Raw genomic sequence first — 13,287 nt, forward strand, 5'->3', positions numbered from 1 at the left:
TTATGCTTAATGAATGTAGATGTTAAGGCACCCGAAAATAAAATATTTCCAAAAGTAATTTTCTCACTTACAATAAAGCTCGAAAGCTTTGCTTTTCTCCATTCTACAGGTTACAAGAAACGATAACAAATAAATAAACCTAAAGAGGTTCTTTAAACACAACATCAGATATTTTGAAGAATGAAGTGTTAAGAATAACAGGTAATAAGAGTATTAGATATGCTCAGAATTTTTTAGCTTTTTTTAAATCACTATTTTAAGGGAAATTTCTCATAGACAAGCAAGTGGTTTTTTACAGATAATATAAAAAGGTATATTTAATAATCTCATACAATTATAAAAAGGCACATTTAATAATCTCTCAACATACTTAGGAAATGTCCTTGGTTTAAAATTAAAATTATTTTATGACATTTTGCAAAATGTCAAACTGTGTATTTGATATATGTTGAGAACTATACTTATTCACGATGCACAAGCATATTATAACTTTGACTGTGCTGCAACATGTCACTTAGAAACTTTCTGAATTTGGATAAAGTCCAAATTTAACTAAACTATTCTGTTAGAGTAAGTGAAACCACCTGAATTTCCAGTTTCCCATTAAAAGAAAAAACCAAGATTTTACTTCAAGTTCACTTATAAGCAAAATTTCCTCAATTACATATATGAATATAAATAATACTTTAAAAATTACTTACAGTAAATATCCGTCTGCCAGTTCGATCAAAAGTTACACAGTACACAGATGACAAGTGTCCAAGAATTCGTTTATGCATTTTCATGTGCTGATATACTGCAGTTGGAACAAGTCGCTCAAGTCTGTATTTCCCATTCAGCTTCCTTGAAAACAGAGTATCCGCTACCAAGAAAAAGAAGGAAAATAAATGTAATCTGGAAATTAATTTTCTTAAATTATCACCTTTTAAGAATTCATATATTCCAATTTGTCATGTGCTGGTAAAAATAAAGATGCTTTCTGATATACATGGCTTCTAGTTAAAAGTCTTTAAAGTACTGAATAAAAACATTGTTTCACCTAAAATAAGTCAGGCACTATCATTCTCACTTTGTAAGCAGGCAAATGGAGTTAAATGACCTGTCCAAAAATCACAAAGTAAGGCATGAAGCTAGGATTAAAGCTCAGATTTCTTCACTCTCTGGCTAGCGCTCTTCAAAGGCACTTAAAACTGGAACCCAGTGTACTTTTCGTTAACCAGTAACACTTGAACACTCTGAATCTGACAGGCAGAATGATATTTAAAAATCTCTTTGTAACAAGTGAAGACAAAGGAATACATCATTTGCATTATTCAAAAATAATAATTAAACCTGGAATCTTGCCAAACACCTGTATAATGATTCCTTATTTAGAATCCATTAGCTTTCCCTTTCAACTCATTCGTTCTAATCATCATTCAAGATTTGACTGAAGTTTATCTTCTGTCCCAAAGCTTGATACATTGACTCCAGCCGAAAATGTCCTCTCTTCCATCTAAATTACTACTATACTTATTTTCTATACTGGTAACTTTGGACAAAGAAGGTGCTCAATAAATAGATGTTGACTGATCTGCAGGCACATTATTAACCTACAGATGATCTTCTAATACAGGCTTTTTTTTTTTCTAACAGTGACTGCCATCTACATTGGGTAATTAGCATTAGGTTTCTCACTTGAATTTAGCCTTAAAGAAAACTAAATATATATACAAACTACTACTTAACCAAGGTACAGAGCCCAGTAATTATGCCCTAAAGTTGGTAAAACATAAATATATTGGTTGTATTATAAAGAATCTCAGTATTGCTTATATTATTCACATCCAATAAATGTTTGGCTCATACTATATTTCCAGCCACTGTGCACCCCACTGCCCCCACCCCAAACCCCCAAAGAATCTCTGGGCCTGGTAGGAGATATATAGCCTTTACAGGTTCCTAAGCAATAATATTTCAAAGAATAATTACACTATGCTTGTATGTTCTTTTATCACAGCAATAATTTTATATTCTGATACAGTATTTCTCTTGCTGTTAGCATGTAAGTTCTATGCAACAATCTACCACAACACTTGGGAATTTCTAAGACAAGGTAGGACAGTCGTGAATTAGCATATTTAGGCTTAAGTTGGTTATATAACAATTTAACAGACACTCAGTAAGTTTCAATCATAGCCTCGTCCCCTGATACATTTTCTTCATGCCCATGAATGGCCTGGTAAAAGACATCCTCCAATGCTTTGGCTCCAAATGTATTTAATGCAAGAATCACACAAAAACGACAGACATCAATTTTCCTGCCAAATAAGAACTAAAATCATCTTATCCAAACACCAAGGATCACTCACATCTCAGATTCACCTGTCCGTTGTAAGAAAATAAGTGATGACATGCCACATAAACACTGACAGTATTACCAAGATGTACTTTAACTCTAACCAAATCAAAATGTCGAATTTTAGGAAACTAACAGTGTTCAGGTGTGAAAATATGACTGTTGGAAATAATATATCAAGACACGTTTCTTAATGATGATTGAGCATTAGTATATAGGTCAGAATTTTTAAGATAAATTTGTTATAAAGACCATCTGAAAATCAGAGATGATGAAGAATTTTATAAGCAAAAACTACTTCTCTTAAAAGAAAATGTTACTGCCTCTTAAACACAGGTTTTACTGAATCCTTGACCTAGACTGGGATTAAATCCATTTTCATTTTGGAAGCCAATTGAAAAAAAAAAATAAGAATAACCTTTTCAAAGTTACTTTACAGTCAAATTTTCAAGCAACATTTTCCAGAATTAGGTGAAATATATTTATAGCTAACACTATATTCCACAGTATCATTTGTAATGCTTAGCTACCAATTAACTATTGGCTATCTATACTATGACTACATTCTGAAGGAAAAGGTACTTAACAGAGTCCTGGCTCTCAAACATTTACAAACTTGTGTAACAGCACTAAAAGATGTGACATACAGAAAGAACATATGTAGATTCCCAGGTAATAAGGTGGTGGTTCAAAGTTTCTAACCATAGGATTTAGAGGAGAAAATATAAGTATAGTTCAGTAGTTGCACAACTGAAGAGGTTGAATTTGAGGAAGGCGTGACCATATCAAATAGGTAGATAATTTTTATAAAGAGAGAGGGATGAGCTAGGACTCACATTCGATGAACTCACACTTTCTTTTATAATACCATTTGGAAAATGTCTCTCTCTCCTATCAGATCTTAAGTACCTTAAAGACAAAAACTCTCTTATGTTTCTCAAACCTGAGTATAGAGCCTTTTAAATTTAAAAAGTATGTAAATAAATCTTCCTTAATAATAAGATATACAAGATGGTTCAATTTAATTTATAGTTTTATGGCAGAATGGCAAATGGCAATTATCCACTTTCTAAAGAAATTAGTAAGAGACCAACTAAATTTTTGAGTAAAAAGGAAATGACTCTTCGATTATTGGAAGTCCTTAAATTTTATTAAACTAGAACATCAATTTTTAAAATGAGCATGGTTAAACAGATAAGGGGACACAAAGGGATAAATTCTTTATAGGACATTATAATTTAACCTAAAATCAAGAAGCATACATGACTTTCATTTTAAAGTACATTTATTTTTGTAAGTATAGTGATAGAAACTCTTAAATAAAGCTTACCGAAGCAAATCTCTATTCTTTTTTCACTTGGCAAATTCTTTTTTATCCTCTAGGATCAGTTCAAATGCAACCTCTTCTAGGAAGATTTCAAAAGCATCCTAACTGGTTGCCCTACAACATTGCTCCTCTGTTCAAAACTGCAATGCTCTTCATTTCATTCAGAATAAACACCAACTTCCTGATACATCAGCCTAAGACAGCCCTGCAGAAACTCGTCTCCTATTATCTCTGACCTTACCTGCTACTTCTTGCCTTGACCTGCTTCAGCCACCCCAATCTCCTGTTCTTCCAACACACCAGACATGCTCCAAACTTAGGTTTGCACTGGCTGTTCCCTCTTCACGCAGTCTTTCTCCACATATGGCTAATTCCCTTATCCCTTTTCAAGTCTTTTCTCAGATGTCTGCTACCTTCTGAATAAAGCCTAACCTAACCAGACCACTGAAAATAGCAATACAGCCCCTGCCATCACCCATAACTCCTGATCCCCTTTTATTCAGCTTTATATTTGCTCTTCATCTATCACTTATTACCAGACATATTTAATTATTTACTATATTCATTGCTTATTTCCTGCTTCCTCCTACTACAACATAATAAACTTCACATGGGCAGGATTTTATTTTGTTATCTGATTAGCCTAAGAGCTGACAATGATGGCTAGCAATTAGTAGATGACTGACACAGGCTGGTGAATTAACAAATAAATTACATATTAATAAAAATAATTAGTTTGGTGGTTACAGTGACCCACACCTGTAATCCCAGCACTTTGGGAGGCTGAGGTGGGCAGATTACTGGAGGTCAGGAGTTCCAGGCCAGCCTGGCTAACATGGTGAAACCTCATCTCTACTAAAAATACAAAAATTAGCTGCCAAGGTGGTAGGCGCCTATAATCCCAGCTACATGGGAGCCTGAGGCAGCAGAATAGCTTGAACCCGGGAGACAGAGGTTACTGTGAGGTGAGATCATGCCACTGCACTCCAGCCTGGGCAACAGAGCAAGACTCTGTCTCAAAACAACAAAAATAACAACAACAAATTAGGTTTAAGAATTAAAAAAAAAAAAAAAAGGAAGATTTAGCTCACAGATTTAAAGGATTTGAAATATCTCTAAATAGTGCTTCATTTTAACTGCCTGCTAAATGAATTTAACTGGGAAATAAGGGGGGAATGTATTCACTTAACTTTCTGAATATAGAGCATAAATGAAATAAAAATTCCAGAAATCACTGTTATCCATTTGAATAAAGTCTGAAGTTAAAAAGGAGCAAATACTGAAAAGTGTCATTTACACCAAATCATTCAGAACAGTCTTTGAAATAAAGTATAGGTGCTCAAGTCTACAAAACTAATTAGTAGAGATCAACAAAAGGCCCACAACTTCTTGAACATCAGCTGTAACTATGTGCATATTCAGCCCTTGGGTTCTCATCCATTACTTCTTTATGTGCTAGGATAACAAGTCAAATTCCCCCACAAGTCATTTCTTACTTCACACCTATTTTTCAAGAATTGATTTACTTATCCAATCATAATACTAATGCATATTCAATTTAAGAACATAAATGAGAGAAGAAAAACCCATAATTCTATTGCCTATAGCAATCAATTTTAAAATTTTGCAAAGGTTTATCTCATAAACAGCATTTTAACAGCTATGTTGTATTCCTTAATGAAATAAGAGGTTTTAAGTCTGACAGACCTGTGTTCAAATTTGTCACCATGGAGACTTTAAGCAAGTTACTCTTTCTAAATTTTAATTTCTCCAGTTACATTATTAGAGAAACATTTCCCTATACCACAATATACCTGGCTTTCATATTATGCTGTTCTTTGACATCCCACAATTTCACAAATTTTACATAGTCAATTCTATTAATATCTTCTACTGCTTTAATATGAAGTCCTCCTACTCAGCCCAACAGAACAATAAACATCTACTTACTTTTCTTCTACTTTTTTGTGGTTTAGATTTCTCACTTAACTCTTTAATCCATCTACAATTATAATACTCATTATGAGGTCTCTAAAGATTATGTTTTTCTTCCTCAATTAATTGATCATTTGTTCCAGTCTTTCCATTTACTAAATAATTCTTTTCTATTAAATTCTGATTACATTATCATATATATATCATACCGTATATATATTATATATATCATACCGTAGATATATTATATATATCATACCGTAGATATATATATAAAACCGTATATATATATAACCGTATATATATATATCTCTATCTTTTTTTCTGTGCTGGGCCACTGACATAACTGACAGTCTATTTATATGCCAATACCAAAATTTTAATATTACATTCAATTATGTTTTAATATTTATTTGTGTATTCCTCTCATAAGTCCACTTAAAAATGTTGTATATTGATTATTTGTTAATTTTGAAATTAAACAGAAAGTTAAAAAATTTTTGTTGGAAATGTAAATTTAACTTTACTACCAAACTGATACCTTTCTATCTAAAACATGGTGCTTTCTTCCTGTTGTTCGGCCCAAGTTTTCAATGCAGATGATTTTTTAAAAAGATAAACATAATGAAGTTACCTCATTTTCTCTCACTGTATCATTTGAACCAAGTTCATAAAGAAAGAAAAAGGTAGCTGCCATAAAAGAGTATCTGCAATAACCTAATAACTACATTTTTGAGGGCACTAGAAAAATACACGATAAAAAAAAAAAAAAAAAAAAATCCCTGCAAATAAGTACTATAGCAAAAATACCATTAGCTCCCTACAAAATGTTTAGGCTTTTTTCTCCTTTTGCAAAGATCTTTGTAAAATGAACACGTACACATGATAAAGCTGCAATAAATTACCCAAGATCAAAATTAACCATGGTTAAAAAAGATGACTTGGAAAAAAATGAAAATGACTATGAATTAACAAAATACAAAGGTTAGTTTTTTTTGTTATTATTGTTTTCTAACTGTTAATAACAATATAACATGCTATATAATACCTACTCCAGTGCAGGAAAGCTGTTCCCTCCTAATCAGAAATGGAGGACCACAAAAACAGTGCTTACAACTTCTGCCAACTCATGAAAGCAGAGCCCTGCTGGCAGCCTAATGAAATGCAAGGAAAAGCATGTAGCTGTAGATTCTAAAACCTGGAGAACCAATTTGTGTACAGTAGAAGAATTAAGTGAGGAGGCACAAGAATATGTAACTTGGAAGGTATCTTAGTAAAATTTGGGCCTTTTCTGAAGCAGAATCGGGGGGTACTCAGACAAGAAGCATCAGTATTTTAAGAGAAGGTTTTCATTAATTTTACTTAATTCATTTTTTTATCCTCTGTTGACTAGTTTTACTTTTTTTTTTTTGAGACAGAGTCTGACTCTGTCACATAGGCTGGAGTACACCAGCGCAATCTCTGCAGCCTCCACCTCCTGGGTTCAAGCAATTCTCATGCCTCAGCCTCCTGAGTAGCTGGGTGCACAGGTGTGCACCACTATGCCTAGTATTTTTTCTATTTTTAGTAGAGACAGGGTTTTTCCATGTTGGTCAGGCTGGTCTCGACCTCCCAGCCTCAAGTGATCTGCCCGCCTTAACTTCCCAAAGTGTTGGCATTACAGGCATAAGCCACCATGGCTGGTCTTGACTAGTTTTATACTGTGATTCTAATTAAAGAAGACACTTGGAAGGAAAGCTCCCAGGTTTTCTGTAAATAAAATGCAAAAGTAATTAAAATTTCTAATTAACATCTACAGAAATGATTCCTAAATTAATAAAAGGGAGTAAATTCTAAATAATCAGTACCAGGTTTCATTTTAATCTCCACAACCTGTATTAATAAAGGCTTTGGCTTTCTACATATACAATTAATAACTATCACTGTAAAACAAGAGTTTGGAACTCTGACACTAAACTTGAGTGAACTATAAAAATGTTGATAAAAACTTAAGAGTACATGAAAACAAATTCCAAACTGATTTACCCCTCATACATGCCATCTCCAATTTTAGATGATAATTAGATTTTCCAAGAAAATAATGCTATATTCATGACTAGACATCAGAGAGCAATGTCTATAAAAGTGACCTTCCAAGTTCATCAGTCCATTAAAAGTCCAAATAGTTGTTTATATATGGTGTTGGTGATTTCAGAATTTCTATCAGATAAATGTATCGTGTGGCATAAAGTAATAAGGCATAAAATTACTTGAAATGTTATTCATTTTAGAGATCCACGAAAATGTTCTAATGAAAAGGAAATATGAGTGAGGGTCACAAAAAAAAATTGCTAATCATAACTTTCTAACAGAAGTTATGCTAAAGCCAGGCATCAAACACTTGAGAAAATAGCTACAAAGGAAGAGGAAAGCAACAAAGGTTTAGAGTTATGAGAGGTTTTTACTAGGACTTCAAGAATCTGATGATAAAAAAAAGTCTTATCTGCTGCAATTAATAATGTGGGTATAAATGTCACAATACAGTACACAACAAGGAGAGGAAAAACGCTACAGAACACTCTTATGTAGCAAGTTTAGAGAATAACAGCTAGTATTTACTGAGTGTTTTACTACATACCAGGCACTATTCAAAGTATTTTACATATATTCTCATTTAATCCTCACCAATCCTTTTAAGTGGGTACTTCCATTATCCCCAATAAGCAGATATGCCTTACCAATAAGGAAACCAAAGGATAAAATGTAATTTACTAGAGGTGGAGCCCAGGTTTAAACTCAGGCAGTCTGGTGCCAAAGACTATACCCTTACCTATTACATGCTGCCTATGTAGAGCAATATTAGAAAAGAAAGACTGAAAGAAAACATGCCAAAGTATGTATAGCAGATAAGGAGTGAGACTGATTAATTTTTGAGCTGTTCTGTTTTCTAAACTTTCTCCATTGAGCATACGTTCATTCTAATTTTTTATAACTCAATCTACCTCAAGGAATTCAAAAAACCAATATGAAAACTCTAAAATATCTAAAGAGATTAGCTTAAATTCAAAGACTGACAAAAATAAACCTAGAGATAAAGATGCAAGGAATTTAAATTTATTTAATCATAAAAAAGAAACACTAATGCCTAAGCATATTACAGTATATGAATGCATATTATGCTACAGAGAATGACAATTGCGTATTTGAAAATGGACTGAAAAAACGGTATGCTATAAAGGAAGAATTCACATCAGTTTTGATTTGCAAGTTGTAAGATAATATTACAAAGCAGGCCATCAATTTTGTTTGTAAGTTTTGTTTGTGTAATCTTTTCCATTGAATTTTTAAACTAAAAGACAAACATGTCAAAGATAGTTTAGGTTCCATTTTATTTAGGAGGGAATCGTATAAGGAAGAATGTTTAATTCACTATAGAGCCACAACGTGAAGACCCATTACTAACACAGGTATCAAGGAAGTAATGACAACCAAATACTCATAAATCGAGGGCCAGAGATAATTCTGGGAAATTATTCAATACACGTTGGTTTACTTCTACAGTACCATCTGGTCTCTACATCACACTGTACCAGCAAGTAGCAACCAACCAACATCAAAACAGGACAAATAAATCATCATAATGGTAACTATAATGAATGACAGTCCCAATAAAGTACAAAGAACCAGGCTGCAACATAAAAAGGTAATTCTGTAGTCACCTTTTTGTCTACAAAAAAAGGAGGGCAGGTAACTGGGAATAGAAGAGTAAGGGGAAATAGTCACCTGAGCAACATAGCACCCACGAGAGCTTCTCTCTTTGCTTTAATACTATAACTAAAATAACCAGTATGCACAGCAGCTACTTTCCAGATCTCTAGATATTCAATTTTGGTGTTTAGCTGCACCTCCTGTTTGAAACATATTTTGTTTTTAATATTTAGCAGATACCATAAAGATGAATAATGTCTGAAAAGGAAAACCCAAATACTAAACTAAAATAAAATACAGAAAATGAAAAGATGATTCCAAGAGTTAAACAAAAAATTTCATGAACCAAGGACATAAAGAGCACTAATAAAAAGGGTAGATATGATAATTATTAGGAATAGTATTGAATCTTTCTCCTATTTTATTTCCTGGAAACCAGTCTGATGCTACTTCGAGCAGAAAACACACAATGACCTAATGTTTTCAGTTTTAAATATTTTTAAATGTTTATAGTTATTTTAATAACAATTTTTCTTTTAAATAAACATTTTTTAAGTTAGTTAGGTCCTAATGTCAAACATTTTAATCACTCAATTTTGAGTCAACAAACATTTATAGAGCACCTATATGGGCCAAATATGGGCTAGAGGATATAAGAGGGAAAAAGAGAAGACATGGTACTTACCCTCATGGAGATTGCAGTCTAGCAAGGAAGAAAGACATGAAACAAGGACTTACAACAATGTTAAGTGTTATCAAATAGAAGGTATAGGGGAATCTTGAAATCTATAGCAAAGGGTTCTAATCACATTGGGGGTGGGGAGTGGATATCTGGGAGTCTGGGAAAACTTCTCTGAAAAACTGACATTTAAATTAAGACCTGAAAAATGAACAGCCACAGAATGCTGATGGGAGCGGAGCATATTCCAGGTTGAGGAAACAGCATGTGCAATAGTCTGAGGCTGGAAAAAGCATAGCATTCAAGCAACATAAAGAAGTCAGGATTGACTTGCACACAGAGCACAGAAAGGGCAAGTGTCAAGAGAAGAGACGAGAAGGTAGGGGGGCGGACTATATAGAACGCTTTCTAAGCTATGTTAGGTATTTTGGACTAAATTCCAGCAATTATGAGTTGAAGTTTTAAGGGAGAAAAGAGTGCAGTAACATACATAGTAAGATTTATTTTGGGATAATTCATTGCAGTTTTCTCTTAACCGCAATGAGAATGAATTGGAAAGGATATAACTAAAAGCAAAAGCTAACTTTGCAAAAGAAATCAAAGGGCTCTGAAAACAAAATTTCATTTTAGAAAAAAATTAACCAGCTTGACACCAAAATTATCAACACTTTCTCAAAGAATTAAATACCTGATCTCATAAGTATCTATCTGACACTACATAAAAATTGAAAGAACATACCACGTTTCATTGGGTCTAGAGTTCAAATACTGAGGCAAAATTCAAACAACTGCTATTCCCAAATCAACAAATGGACAGAGCTGACACATTAACACATAATTTCAGAGAAGGCAAAAAGGTGCTATATAAATGTGACATAAAGTTAAAAGCATAAGATCTGAGGTACATGCATACATACACACACAAAAACAGAGATATAATGTCATTGGTTACTGCTTTCCTAAGCTTCAGTTTCCTCATTAATAAAGTAGGATCAGCTGAGTATGGTGGCTCACACCTGTAATCCCAGTACTTTGAGAGACCGAGGTAGGTGGATTACTTGAGGTCAGGAGTTCGAGACCAGCCTAGCCAACATGGTGAAACACCGTCTCTATTAAAAATACAAAAATTAGCCGGGTGTGCTGGCGCATGCCTGCAGTCCCAGCTACTTGAGAGGTTGAGGCAGGAGAATGGCTTGAACCTGGGAGGAGGAGGATGGAGTGAGCCAAGATTGCGCCACTGCACTTCAGCTTAGGTGACAGAGCAAGACTCAATCTCCAAAAAAATTAAATTAAATTAAATTTAAAATGTAGGGTTATCTTAAAGAGTTGCTATACAAAGCAGATGAGACAAAATGTTTTGCAAACTCAAAGGTATTTTATACTAACATCGATATGGACTGTCCCTAAATAATCAAATCTTCATGTGTCATAAAAGTTAATTTAACTCAACAGTTTTTGTTTACTTTTTAAAAGACTTTTGTTGGAGACCAATTTTCCCCCTGAGGCTTCTTTATGGAGCTGAACAAATTATTCCTTTGTTTATAAAAATATCTATTCAGCCCAATCTGATCATGGACTTCCCAGGTCCAAAAGATGTCTGGGAAAACACTGAAATATGTAACTTCAAAGGATCCCTGAAGAAATTCAAAATAGTCATGACCTTATGAGAAAATAATATCATAATTTGCTTCACGTACACAGATATGAATATTTAACAAAATCAAACCCAATAATCACTCTGGAAAAATAGGTGATACAAACTAAAAGGGAAAATGGCTAGTGATTCCTAATTACTACTGGAATTGCTTGCCAGATGTTTTATACAAAGTGGAGGGGATATCCCTCATCACATCTATAACCTAAAACCAAATGTTATCCTATTAGTTACAGAAGAAATTAAAACACAGCTAGCTACAAAAGCAACAATTTAAACTCACCTAAGGGAGTTTCATTTCTTCAAAGTTCCGCCCCCTTTTTTTGTCAACCATTAATTTGAAAAGAAATTTAAGCAGAAGAAAAAAAAATAAATATATATTTTATACATTTGATACTTTGGCATAATGAACATTATCTCCCTAAAAAAAAAAGCCAATACACCTTGACAGTCTCTCACAGCTAACCTGTTTTTAAGAGGCAAAAAAAGGGAGGAAATAGAAAAGCAAGGGAGGGGGCTAGGGAGAAAATAGTTAATAAAACAACAAAGGCCGGGCGCGGTGGCTCAAGCCTGTAATCCCAGCACTTTGGGAGGCCGAGACGGGCGGATCACGAGGTCAGGAGATCGAGACCATGCTGGCTAACACGGTGAAACCCCGTCTCTACTAAAAAATACAAAAAATTAGCCGGGCGAGGTGGCGGGCGCCTGTGGTCTCAGCTACTCCGGAGGCTGAGGCGGGAGAATGGCGTGAACCCAGGAGGCGGAGCTTGCAGTGAGCTGAGATCCGGCCACTGCACTCCAGCCTGGGCGAAAAGGCGAAAACCCCGTCCAAAAAAAAAAAAAAAAAAAAAAAAAAAAACAACAAAAACTGTGTCAAATAGAAATATGAAGATCATTCAGGGAAAACACTAAAAAACAAAGACCAAGACAAAAAAGAACATAACTGAGTCAACAATCATTAAACAAAAAAAAAAAGTATAAAACCTTTATAAGACTAAAATTATGACTAGAAAAACATAAGAAAATGAGCTCTAAAAGTAAAAATGGTTACTGAGAAACAACAGGTTAAAATAAACATATTTAAATAAGTGATGAGTAGATACCTAACTAGGAATAAAGTATGGATTGAGTAAGAAAATGGAAAGAAAAAACACTGAATAACTGAATACAACATATTAGAAAAAGATAAATGAACAGGAAAAAAACCCCACATATTATATCCTATAATTTGCTGAATTATATGTAACTGTTAACTTATATATTAAAATTATGTAATCTCACATATTTGTAATATAAAAATCATTGTAATAATTATGTAAGAAATAGGAGGAAAAATATAAACCTAAGAGTCTAAGAAAAAAAAAAACCTTGATTGAATAAATTTAAGAAATTACCAGCTACAGAGTAATTCAAACACAATATTGGAAATATGGCAAAATACAGCACAAGGTGAGAAAGAAGAGTCTTCTCTACAAAAACTTGCATCTAGCTTTAAGTGACTGTTTGCTATCTTTATTCAAACTAGTTTTCTCAGAGAATCACAAATTGTAAATGTAGACAAGATTTAAGACTTTTTTTTTTTTTTTTAATGCAAGGCTTCTTAGCATTAATTGGATGTCTGGGTAGTAAAGCTATTTTTCAACGCAAAGTTTTTTCCTTACACTCAA

At 33.6% G+C, this 13,287-nt stretch overlaps 1 protein-coding gene across 9 annotated transcripts in view; it reads right to left on the reverse strand.

Moving 5' to 3' along the window:
- The window catches only part of PHIP (pleckstrin homology domain interacting protein), a 138,764-nt gene that overhangs the window by 102,275 nt on the left and 23,202 nt on the right, over positions 1-13,287 (reverse strand). For all 9 annotated transcript variants that reach the window (XM_031667255.1, XM_031667252.1, XM_031667251.1 and 6 more), the window contains one exon: positions 702-862. In XM_031667255.1, the coding sequence (XP_031523115.1) occupies positions 702-862 (161 nt within the window). The remainder of the gene's footprint in view (positions 1-701; positions 863-13,287) is intronic.

This window comes from Papio anubis, chromosome 6, assembly GCF_008728515.1.
Source record: "Papio anubis isolate 15944 chromosome 6, Panubis1.0, whole genome shotgun sequence".
Classification (NCBI taxonomy): Eukaryota; Metazoa; Chordata; class Mammalia; order Primates; family Cercopithecidae; genus Papio; species Papio anubis.